Genomic DNA, 13,123 nt, shown 5'->3' on the forward strand with positions numbered 1-13,123 from the left:
AAAATTAAATTGGTTTATGTGTAAGTTGCTTTAATAAAGAACTTTTGAGAGGGAAGTCTAAGAATTCCACTGAATATAAAAGTTTAAGTTTTAGCTCATGAGTTGAGTGATAAACAAAATTGCAGTTTACTACTATAGATCATAGTTTATATGTGACATAACTCTCATAAATATTTGATGCTAGAACATAAAGCCATTTAATTTTATTTTGGTGTTAGGGATTGATCCCAGGGTTCCATACATGTAAGGTAAATCCCTGATCTCAAGAATAAAAAAATTTTTTAATTGCCTTTAAAAAATAAGTTGCCAGAGTTGTAATGATAGTACCATGAGTAGGGTACTCGCCTTGCATGCAGCCGACCCAGACTTGAATCCTAAGTACAGCCAGGATTAATTTGAAGTGTAGAGCCAGGAGTAACCCCTGAGCATTGCTGGATGTGGCCCCCAAATAAATATTAGTTGCCAAATACCAAAAGACTCAAAGTTTAATATATTTTTAATCTTTCCGCATGAGTTTATTTTTGAGGGGGCGGGAGGCAGAATCACGTCTTATTCATCTCTTTTCAGAATTCCAAGTCCTAATATATGTTCCTCTGTCATAACTAAGCATAAATGTTTTTTTTAGAGAGTAATGAACTAAATTTCCCTGCCTCCAATTTCTCATTTTCTTTATTCACGTTATCCTTTACTCAATTCTGTATTCTTGTGAGTTGCCAACATGGGTAAATGGTTTAGCTTCAGTCTAATCAGAAATGCTGTAAAATCAGTTCCTGTTTTACTTAGCTCTAAATAATTCATTGTATTCTATTTATCTCTTGTATTCCTGCTCTATAAGGAAATATTTAACCTTTTTCATAAGTTCTTTTTCTTCCTTTTTCCTAAGCTTATTCCATACAGAGAAAACTGAGACCATCTGGTGAGAACTCCTGAGGTTTTTGGGTTTTGTTGGTTATTGGGGGGCGGGCGGAATAGGGGTGGGTGCTTCAAATGGTGCTCAGGAGATCCAGGGACTCCTCCAGGGATTCTTGGTGGGTTAGTATTTCAGTGTGAAAGCCTGAGGATGTCATTTTTGCCTGGGCCCTGAGATTCTGGAGATACCAAAGGCCACCCTGATAGTGCTTAAGAGCCACCTGGTCTTTACTCAGATGCTTGGGGCACTGTGTGGTGTCAGACATTGAGCCAAAATTGGATGTATGAAAGGCATGTACTTTAACCTCTCTCTCTCTCTCTCTCTCTCTCTCTCTCTCTCTCTCTCTCTCTCTCTCTCTCTCTCTCTCTCTCTCTCTCTCTCTCTCTCTCTCTCTCTCTCTCTCTCTCTCCCTCCCTCCCTCCCTCACCTTCCCCCCTCCCTCTCGCACCGTCCCCAATCTGTTGTTTTCAGCAGAACACAAACTCCTTATTTTAATTTTCTTTTCCTCTAGTTTTTAATTGAAGAAGTTTCTTTCTTTATTACCATTATTTCTGAGAACTCAAATAGTGTTTTGTGTATGTGTGGAGGGAAGAGGCTGCCCTTAAGGTTAACTCAGCTTCATGTGAGATTTCCATTTCCTCTCAACCAACCAGAATGATGGTAGTAAAGGAAAGGGAAGTTAATGTCTCTCTAGGCAGTTCCCCTTTCTAATCCTGATCCACCCATCAGCCCTTCATTTTCAGTGTTCAGCAGGGCATCCGAATCAGGTAAATGAGTCCTATTCTTAAGTCCTGTTCTTCATTTAAGCTACCACTTAGGGCCAGAATGGTAGTTCAATATGCTGATTTCCTCCTCTGCATCATGGAGATCTGAAGTCAAGGCCCAGCACACAGGATCCTTCCAAAAGCATACAGTGGCTCCTGAACATAGTGGGTGTGAGTGTTGCCCAAAAAAACAAACACCAAAAATATAAAATAAAAAGATCAACACTAGTCCCTACTTTTATTGTTTCCAAGTCAGAGACTAGGAGCCAGAGTGGTAAGGCATTTGCCTTATGCATAGCCAACCTAGGTTTGATCTTCAGTATTCATTATAGTTCTTTGAGGAACCATCTGTCAGGAGTAATTACTGAATGCAGAACCAGGATTAATCCCTGAGCACATCCGGGTGGCCAAAAAAAAAAAAGCCAAATCAGGGCTTAATAAATATATTATTTAAAAATAAATAAATAAAAAGGGAAGCTCAATGCTTGGGGGGAGGGGGAAGGAAAAAGTCTTACAAAAGAGCTAATCCAATACTGCTGAGCACATGCATTTGTGGGAGGCCAGCGTTTGATCCCTAGTATTATTATTGGTCACCTGAGCACCTCTGGGAGTCACCCAAAAAACAGAACATGGGATATTTCTGAGTACTACCACATGTGGCACACAGACTAACTAACTAACAAGTAAATTGGGAAAAATACTTACACTTAATAATGCTGTTTAAACTAATCCCTTTATTCAACAAGTTATTTGTATAGTGTAAGTAGATGCCATAGATGTGATATCAAGGAAAAGGCCCCAGTTTGAGGAGCTTGTTTATAGAGACATTCTCTTCTCATGTGAATTGTCCATGTAGATATTCAGAATTCACTCAGCAAAAATGTGGTGAGCTGACTACGAGCCAGTAGTAGTTGCTAAATGTTGTCTTACTGCCAGCTGATTAATGAAAGCTTCTTGGGAATCGTCTATGTACTTTCTGTCGATTATTAGAAATTGATATCGAAAAACTCCTGTATTCTTCCAACATATTACGCTTTTGTGACTAGAGGAAAAGGGGTTGAATTCACTGGACTTCACATGGCAGAGTAATTTCTATTTCTTAATGAAAATTGTTACTTTTTTGTTTTTCTTTTTTATTCTCACAATTTCCTAAATTGTTTTAAAAGAATGGTCTCGGAAATAATTTTTGTCTTAGTAAATTAGCCAAAATATTATTATTAATTTAGACTGAATGCTCTATTCATTGATTCTTGACCAACAAGACTTCCAGGATTTTCAGAGGTACTTGGGGACCACACCTTGTACTTCCGGCATCCAAGGCTACATCTGGTGATGCTCCAGGAATTGATCCTAGTTGACCCTAAGGGTCAAACAAGGGTCAGCCAGATGCAGTATACTTACTAACTTTCCAGCCCTTGAAACAAACTTCAGAAAAAGTTATGTGGCCCCTTGTGGAGAAATAAATAGCGAGGGTCCAGTGGCTGGAGATAAAGAACGTAGCTAAATATTCAGCAATGAATGATACAGACCCACCTATAACCACATTTCCCAGCCCACTGTCCTAATTTGAGGGCAAGGAATTCTATTTTTGATAGTAAGCTTTATAGTGAATGGTGAAAAGTAGATGAACAATATACAGTATAGCTAACAACAAAATAAAAGGTTAAAAGTACGGGGCCGGGTGGTGGCGCTAAAGGTAAGGTGCCTGCCTTGCCTGCACTAGCCTTGGACGGACCGCGGTTCGATCCCCCGGTGCCCTATATGATCCCCCAAGCCAGGAGCAACTTCTGAGCACATAGCCAGGAGTAACCCCTGAGCGTTACCGGGTGTGGCCCAAAAACCAAAAAAAAAAAAAAAAAAAAGTAGGTACTTCACAAGATGGGGATAGCTCAGAGAGCTACTTTGTATGTTTTGTATGTGCAAGCTTTATATTGCAGAAGATTCCTGTTAATTCTCCATCTTTATTGAGCACTACTAGTCAGTGACTCCTGAGCAGCACACCCAAAGGTAGCCCTCAAACAAAACACAGCAAAATAGGTACTTCTTGGAGCCCCAGGAGAGCTTAATGGTAAAGAACCTGCCTTGCAAGCAAGTGGCTGCCATTCTGATTTGTGGCACTACCTCAAAGCTGAGTAAGATCCCAAGCATCACTATCAAATGGTTCCCCTTGGTGAGACTGGCTCAGTGTTGGCGTGCAGGTATTGACACCAAGCAGATAACAATTCCTGGTCATGGAAAGAGGACAATTTTTTTTTTTTAGCTATGATGTGTTTTATTCATAAAATGGCTTTTTTTTTTTTCATGGTATTAAAAGTTTTAATTTCTTATAATTTTTTTAGGTTGACCTGGCAATTTTTTTTTAATATAATTTTTATTTTGATCATAGTGGCTTACATATTGTTGACAATAATATTTTAGGTACATATTTACATAAAATCAGGGGGGATTCCCATCCCCAAATTGTCCTCCCTACTCCCCCGTTTCTGTCTTACCTCCCATTTCCATAAAATGGCTTTTACATTTCTTATCTTTTGTTATTGTTGTTGAGGATGTCAACATCCACCTACCCTGATGAAAGTGGGGGGAGTGATACTTGGGCCACTGCTAGTGCTACTTTGAGGAACCAAGTAGAGGCAGGTATCTGACAGGGGTGGGCATCATGCAAGGCATGGTGTAGAGTATCTCTCTTGCCCAAATTTGTTTTGTTTGTTTTTTAATTATAAAGGGCATACCTGGTAGAGCTAGAGGGTGCTGAAGGCACCAGTGAAGCCAGAGATCTAATCCAGGGTGCTACTCCAGTGCCTCACACCTTCAAGTCCTGTGCTCTACTTATTAATCTTGCCCAGAGGATGGCACTTATTTATTTGGGTGTAGTTATTTTTGCCAGGAAGTAAAATAAGGGGTCTAGATATTTCAAAACCATAAAGGCTTAATTCTCAAAAAGCTCCAACTATAAACTAGAGTTGACATATAAATCCCGCTGCCCCAGCTCAAATGAATACACAGTTTTATAATAGAACTAAAGACTAAAGCACTTTTGTTTTGATACATCAGAGGTTTGGTCAGGAGGTGAACCTTAAGTAGTCTGTAGAAATGCTGTTCAAATTTGACCTCTCAGCCCAGTGCTAGTAGAAAAAAGGCAGCCTAAGCAGAAGATACAGCATAAGGAAAAGCCAGGAGTTCCTGATTTATCTTGTTAAGATGGTGCAAGAACTGAAGTAGGAAGAATGTGCTTGGCAGGGCTGGTGACTTCAGTCGAGGAAGGTCTGAAGATAGGTGTGATTGAAAGGCATTTAGGAGCAGGCATTTCAGTAAACTACATTTGACAGGTTTCAAGAATTGTTGCTATTTCTAAATACAAAGTACCGTAAGTAACTTTTTTTTTTTTTTTATTAAACTCTGTTCCTTATTAACTAGAGGATTGCATTATTAGATACCCAAAGAGTTTAGAATTCATCCTGAAGGTGATATGACTGATCCCAACTTTACCCAAATGAATATTTGGTTAAAATTGACTGGGAATGACAGAAAAGATGTAAAAGAAGCCCATGTCTTAAGAATAGTAATCATATTTAACAATTTACTAGTGCCTGGTTATAAAGCCTTTTGAAGTCTTTGCTTGCTTGGTTTTTGTTTTGGGAGGTCACTCCTAGGTCTCCTCTCAGGAATTGCTCCTGGTGGTAGGTGGGTGACCTTACGGGATGAGCCTGGGATAGTCACATACAAGGCAAGCGCCTTATTCACTGTATTATCTTTCTAGTTCCTTAAAGTTTTACATAGGTTTTGACCTGTAATGTTTGAGTGAGGTGAAGGATACACGTGCTTCTGAGCAAAAGAATAAATCATTGGATAAGTTAAACATATTGGCAGCCATAGCAACTGTTGACTAAGATAAATGTCTGTTCTCAAACTCAGTTTCTAAGTCACTCATGTTGATGGCCTCTGAGTAACACTGGCCGAATTGCTCAGGTGTGGTTTACCCCAAAGATAAGCTTTGGGGTGTTTTACTTTTAATCTTATTATGTTAGTATATTCTTTGCTCTTGTCTTCTGTTTATGAACAAGTCTTTTATACTAAGTATTGTTTATACTTCTACTGTAAAGAAGCAAAAGATGCAGAATCACTTAAAAATGTTCACTAAAAGTGCCTTAGAAAAACAGCTATATTAAAAAAAAGAATTATAACAAAGAAATAAAAGAAATAAATTACATTCAGGAAGAAAAAAAAAGGAAAACAGTTCTGAAATGGTTGCCATTAGAGAATTGTTTAAATATGCTTCATTGAGGCCTCTCTGTCCACCAACCCTAAGAGCAGGAAGCAGAGTTTTATGTTTATTGTAATGGACAAACAATATAAAGATCATTTTTATTTAATCTGTTTGGTACTGAGTATACTTAGTACTGGCCTGTGTCCCAGAATATCATCAGAGATAAGGCCTTTATCCTTTCTTTGAGCATTATCCTGGGAAAGTATTTATAAACTTGAACTTTGTTACATCTGCTGTCTCCTTTTTTAAGTGACAAAAGGGTGGATAAATGTGGATAACAGAGATAATTGTCACCAAAATCGGACTGAGCACTATATTTGATAACATTGACACAGGCACTTTAAGTTTGGACCTTTTATATTGGGCAAATCAATTTCATATTTGAACCTGAAAGAAGGAAGTTGACAATTCAGATGAGGAAGTCGATGACTTTGTGTGCTCTATGGCTATTGGCACCACTGTGTGTGTGTGTGTGTGTGTGTGTGTGTGTGTGTGTGTGTGTGTCTGTGTCTGTGTCTGTGTGTGTGTCTGTGTCTGTGTCTGTGTCTGTAAGTTGATGACTTTGAGTGCTCTGTGGCTATTGGCACCACTGTGTGTGTTGTGTGTGTGTGTGTATGTGTTTGTTTTATTACCAGTGTGTATATGTGTTTGTGTTTTACCAGTATTTCTATAATTGAACTCCTGGCTTTAGGATTAATCTGAAATATTTGTCCTTGTTTTCATGTTGTCTCCAAAATGCTACACATGGAAATTTGATGATATTGTCATCAAATTGTAAAAAATGATGGTTTTAGAAGTTGTTTAATATTCATGCTTAACTAAAGCTATTAAGATGGAGAAGCTGGGCCCGGAGAGATAGCACAGCGGCGTTTGCCTTGCAAGCAGCTGATCCAGGACCAAAGGTGTTTGGTTCGAATCTCAGTGTCCCATATGGTCCCCTGTGCCTGCCAGAAGCTATTTCTGAGCAGACAGCCAGGAGTAACCCCTGAACAACGCCGGGTGTGGCCCAAAAACAAAAAACAAAACAAAACAAAAAAACAAGATGGAGAAGCTTAAGCAAAAATAATCTCAAAAATTTGGTTTTTATTCTAAGCACAAGAAATGTGAACAGTGCCCTCTTATTTTTTTTTCTCTTTCTTTTTTGTTTTTGTTTTTTTGGGCCACACCCGGCTGTGCTCAGGAGTTACTCCTTGCTCTGTGCCCAGAAATCAGTTCTGGCAAGCTCAAGGGACCATAGAGGATAGGAATGGAACCAGCTCCCTTCTGGGTCTGGAGTGTGCAGGGCAAATGCCTTACCATTGTGCTATTTCTCCGGCCCCTGCCCTATTCTTCTTAGGTACCTGTTGAAAAATATGTTGCTGCCCTTTCACTTTCCTCAAACCCATTGCATGGTGGGTGATCCTGGAAAATCTTGTGCTAAGCAATTCTTGAGCTGCTGCTTCTAAATCAGGCTTTGTATGTGGCAGTATCTCCTCCCTTATTGCAGTTTAAAAGCAGTCAGATTACAGATTTGTTTTTTTTGTGTTAAAAGAATTTGGTTAAAATTTTTTTCTTGTTCAACTAAAAATATTTTTTACTGTGAAACTACTTTGATTATTTTATTATTATTATTATATAAAATAGATGTAACTGAATATATTCAATATACATATTCAATACATATATTTTCAATACATATTTCAGTATATATATTCAAGGGTTACACCTGGCTCTGCAATCAGAAATTACTCCTGGCAGGCTTAGTGGACCATATGGGATGGTGGGGATTGAACTGGTTTGGCCACGTGCAAGGTAAATGCCCTTTCCTCTATGCTATCTCTGGCCCCAACCACCAAATTTTTCTAATGATGCTATTATGTCCATATATTTAGTTACTAGTTTGGGAACTGTATGACTGAATTGAATGTGAATTTTTGTGACCTTCTGCAAAGTTCCTTTGATTGCTCAGACAGGGGATAAGTGAAATAAAATAATCCCCAATTTTATTGTCCTAACAAATAAATTCTTTATATTCTCTTCAAATTCCTTTTCACATCCTCACAAAATGTTTTTATTTTAATTGTTAAGTGCCATTTTCCTTTCACTTTGTCTTTTATATTTTTTTCCATGGTGGCTGAGTGTAAAAGTTTATATAATGTAAAGGCAAAGCCAGGCTATTTATATATGATAGGGAAATCTTTAGCAAATCTAATATAATCTAGTAGGGATTAATAAACTAGAAACAGTTTACATGTTATAACCCAGAAAGTCCTTAAAAGAATTAGAACTAAAGCATGGAGCTTCTCTGTTAAATACAGAAGAATTAGAACTAGAGCATGGATCTTCTCTGTTAAATACTATCTATTGTACTGTGAACCTTGTAGTATTCTAGTTGCTGATGTATATATTAGCATATATATTCTATTAATATATTATATATTAACAACATAATACATGATATATAAATATATTAATACTACATTGATGTGTTGTTAATATATTATTAATATATTAACATTATATATTAGCAGATCAGTAGGACTGTCAGAATGTGTTGGACTCTAGGGACAAAAACTGGGTACTAAAAGGAAGTAAAGTGATACCCCTTCTGTAATAATATAGCAAACCAGTGTCTAAATGGAAAAAAGGGGGAGAGAAAGGGAGAAAGACAGAAGGAAGGAGGGAGAAAGGGAAGGGGGGAAACTGGGGATGTTGGTAGTGGGAAATATGCATTGGTGAATGGTGTATACTATATGATTGAAATGCAATCATGAAAAACTTGGTAACTGAGAAAATCACTGAATTATGAATTACCTTGTTTAAAGAAAGTGTTCTTTAAACAAGGTAATTCATAATTCAGTGATATAAAGTAATATTTTAAAAATTAAATAAATAGAATGTGCTGGACAGTAGTCATTGAAATATTATATAGTTTTCATACAAAAATTGCCATGTAGTCAGAAATGGATTACTTGTATAACCAATTTAGGGTTGAACGGTTATTTGTATAACCATTGATAGAAGTAAATTTAAATTGTTGTAATATGAAAACCAAATCTATCATCAATTCATTAATTTTATAACTTAGTTTATTTGTACTTGTTTTTTAAAATCAAAAGAAAAGTAATGTATTATTTGATTAAATATAATATGCATTAATTATAAATAATTTAGTAATGGAAAACAGGAAAGAGAAGTTGCATTTATAATTGTGTGTGAGTTTTTAGCCAAAGGAATCTAGGGTTCAATTCCTACTCTAGCTTCATCTAGCAAGCTGTTTTCCTTTCCTCAACCTTTTATTTCTTCCTCTATAAAGAAGTTTTCCTCTATAAAGAAGTCTTCTACAGTCTTCTACAGTTCTAGTAAATAATAAAATTGTGGGGAGTGCAAAAGCTTATTTCCATTAGTGTTCCCCTGAGAGTCACCACCTAGTGGGAAGAGAGGTAGACCATATTCTTATCCCCAAACTTCTCAGGCAGATTATAACCAGCCAGGGTAATGAGCTGCTTTTCAACAAATCTTCAACACCTCCCAAACACCCTTTTTTTTTCTTTAATAGGAGAATTTTTATGATATTTGTTGGTTTGATGTGGAGACATTTATGTACACAGTTTGGTCAATTGCTTTTTCGTTTTGTCTTATTTTTGTTTTTGAGCCACACCTGGCAATGCTCAGGGATTACTCCTGGCTCTGTGCTCAGAAATTGATCTTGGCAGGCTCAGGGGGACTATATGGGAGGCAGGGGATCGAGCCCAGGTCTGTCCCAGGGTCAGCAGCGTGCAAGGCAAATGCCTACTGTCTTGTTGTCACTCCAGCCCCAAGTTGATTGCAATTTAAAAGGGCTCTTAATAGGGTATAGTGGAGCAGTTAGGGACATGCCTCGAATATAGCCAACCCAGGTTCAATTCCTGGTACCTCCTGATTACTTCAAGTATAGCCCTGGGGACACTCAGCACTGTCAGAAGGCCCTCTTGGTCCCTGTCAATATAGGGTGCAGGCAGTGCCCCCTCATTGCTTGGAACCTAGCCTGAACTGCTATTCTAGACATTGTGAGTCATGACCCCCAACATTACCAAGGCCCCTCAGCTTGACTTGGGCTATTTCTCCAACTCCCAAGAAAAATGTCATTCTTTAAAGTTACTCATGAACCAGAGTGATAGATAGTACAGCAGGCCAACCTGGTTCTTTCCCCAACATCCTAGATGGAACTCTGAGCACTGTCAGGAGTAATCCTTGAGCACTGCTAAATGTGGCCCCCAAACCAAAACAAACAAAAATACTATCTCACAGGCACACAACACAAACAAGCTTTAGGGCTTGACATGTAAACAGTCTCTTAAGGTAGTTGTTATTACTCACATACTGATTAAAATTTGTACATAAAATTTTACTGGGAAGAATCCTTTTTAAATGATATAATACTGATATACAGACTAAATAAGTTACTAATTCTATTGAAGTGTAGATATTAATATTCACTAAATAAAATAGAAACAAATAAATATGAGAATTATTTGGTCTCAGTTCTGCTGGTTTACATAGAATTTTTCTTTCAACAGGCTCTGCATTATGTGACTATAGCCTCAAGCCTTCTGAGTATACTACATCTTCAAAATCTTCGGTTCTTTGTCCTAAACTACCTGTTCCTGCGAGGTAAACTTTACTGTATTTTGTTAACTTGTGACTTTTGTTTTTGTAGGTTGATTTTTTTTTAATTAAGCAGCATATGGTGCTCTAAACAAAAGAATCACTTGTTGATACTCTGATACCCAGGACCAGTTTTTTATACTATTTCATTTTTTAAAAGACACATGGAAGTACGTCTTTATTTTTAATTTTCGTTTTCTGATATTCAAATATCTTCTGTGAGCTCACTTTTTATGGTAACGTAATTATTAAGTTTATACAACTATAATCAATCGGATTGTCACCAGAGATTCTTTGAAGTTGATCCTAGTAACCCTTTTTTTTTTTTTTTCAATTTTTGTAATTTACATTATACATTACGCAGAGACCAGAATATCCCTTGTAAATTTTTTAGACTCTGTCCTTCAAATAATTTTCTTTTTTTTTGTGTGTGTGTGTGTTGTTTTTTTTTTTGTTTTTTGGGCCACACCCGTTTGATGCTCAGGGATTACTCCTGGCTAAGCACTCAGAAATTGCCCCTGGCTTGGGGGGACCATATGGGACGCTGGGGGATCGAACCATGGTTCTTCCTTGGCTAGAGCTTTCAAGGTTGACACCTTACCTCTAGCGCCACCTCGCCGGCCCCTCAAATAATTTTCTATGCTAAACTCTTTGCCATGTCTTATGTGAGCTCTTAAGCAGTACACATTGAAGTATCAACTATACACACTGGATACAGAAATGAAACAAAACCTATTTTTGGAAAGATCTCACAGTAGCTATAAGAAAAGCAAAAACAACTTTGTAACTGTACCTCAAGGTGACTTAATTAAACAAATTATTTAAATAAAAAGAAAGGCAAAATTTATAAATAGACTTTTAAAGGAAATAAATTCCTAAACATTGTAGAGTCATTGGCAGTAGGTGTATATGATTCGAAACATTTCTAATTCTGAAGACCTTGGCATGCTATATGTATGACGTGAGGCAGCTTTTTCAGAAATACAGAAATGAAACCCATTTTGTTTTAGTTTTTTGGGGGGTTGGAAACTACATCCAACTATGTCCAGAGCTTCCTCCTGGCTCTTTGCTTAGGGGTCACTCCTCGTAGAACTCAGGATCATCTAATTTATCTTTAGTTATAACTTGTGTTTTATTCGTTTGAATTTGAATTTGTCTACTTTGTAGACAAGTTATACGAATTAAATTGATTCACAACTCTTTAGTCTTATCAAGTTGCTGTTGAATTTAAAATTCAAAGCTTATGAACATAAAATTCAAAGAACCATTTAAAAGATACTAAGAAGAACCACAAAGTATGGACTTAGTTCAATAGCTCAGAAGATCCTTTTCATAAAAATTGAGAGCATTGGGCTGTGACAGAAAAGAATAAAAGGCCTTTCTAAGTACCAGCATAAAATCAAAAATTTTGCATCCTTATTAGAGGCAATTACTGAGACTTGTTTTAAAAGCAAACTTTTGGGTATAAAATAGCTATTTTGAGGCATAAACATATTATAGAGGGATAATCAGGAAGTCTTGGTATAATTAGGAAGTTGCTCTGTGGTGTATGTTAATTAATATATGTTAACATATATTAGGATTAGGATGGAGGGATGCTCAGACCTCAAATTCTCCTCTACCTCACATCTCTGATTCAGCCTTGTTGGGGTCTGCCTAGTCCTGGTTATCATTGTAAGTGCTATTTGTGATTATCGACAGACAGACAGGGAGACTAAAACACACACACTCTATATTATGCTTGTGTCTATTTTAAGAACCTCATGTTTTAATTATTTTCATACCTAACAGTCTTTCACTTTTGTCTGTTTTTACCAACTCTTGTCTGAGCTGAGCGAAGCTATTGTGAAGTAAAAGAAAGTTGATAGAATGAATGCAAATCAGGATCTTGTAAATATGAGATACATTTGGCAAGAAAATAAAAGAGTATAAAATATTTGTCACAGTGTCCCATTTCACACATAGTATTAGACAACAAATCTCCAAAAAAATAAGATCTAGGCTCCATCCTTAGGTGACTTGTCCTTTATTCTTATCGATTGAGGGTCTATGATTTACAATACTGTGAATGATGGTTTTTCATATCCTTAATTCCAGCACCACATACCTCTCGAGCATACCCATTGCCCTTCCTTCAAGTACTCCAATACTCTTAGGATTCTTGTTCTTTTTTCTTTAAAAAAAAAAAAAAGTAGAAGGGGCTGGTGAGATAGCATGGAGGTAGGGTGTTTGCCTTGAATCCAGAAGGATGGTGGTTCGAATCCTGGCATCCCATATGAAGAGCTGAACTTTGTGTCCAGATAAGATGGGGATGAATTTTGTGTTACCGCTTTTTATTGTCAACTTGAACTAGTTCCCTAATATTTTTAAAAGAAAAGCTAATTAAGTTTTTTACATATAAGATAGGAATATGAATATCTTTCTTGTGGAATTGTTTTAAAAAAGTTAATGTGGGGGGCCGGTGAGATAGCATAGCGGTAGGACATTTGCCTTGCATATGCTGACCCGGGACGGACCTGGATTCAAGTCCCGCCATTTCATATGTTCCCCAGAGCC

At 37.2% G+C, this 13,123-nt stretch overlaps 1 protein-coding gene across 3 annotated transcripts in view; it reads left to right on the forward strand.

Moving 5' to 3' along the window:
• The window catches only part of SLC44A1 (solute carrier family 44 member 1), a 226,376-nt gene that overhangs the window by 99,694 nt on the left and 113,559 nt on the right, over positions 1–13,123 (forward strand). For 2 of the 3 annotated variants that reach the window (XM_049770819.1, XM_049770826.1), the window contains exons 5-6: positions 884–916; positions 10,480–10,573. In XM_049770819.1, the coding sequence (XP_049626776.1) occupies positions 884–916; positions 10,480–10,573 (127 nt within the window). The remainder of the gene's footprint in view (positions 1–883; positions 917–10,479; positions 10,574–13,123) is intronic. The other variant, XM_049770831.1, reaches the window with a different exon arrangement.

Source organism: Suncus etruscus, chromosome 1 (genome assembly GCF_024139225.1).
Source record: "Suncus etruscus isolate mSunEtr1 chromosome 1, mSunEtr1.pri.cur, whole genome shotgun sequence".
Lineage (NCBI taxonomy): Eukaryota > Metazoa > Chordata > Mammalia > Eulipotyphla > Soricidae > Suncus > Suncus etruscus.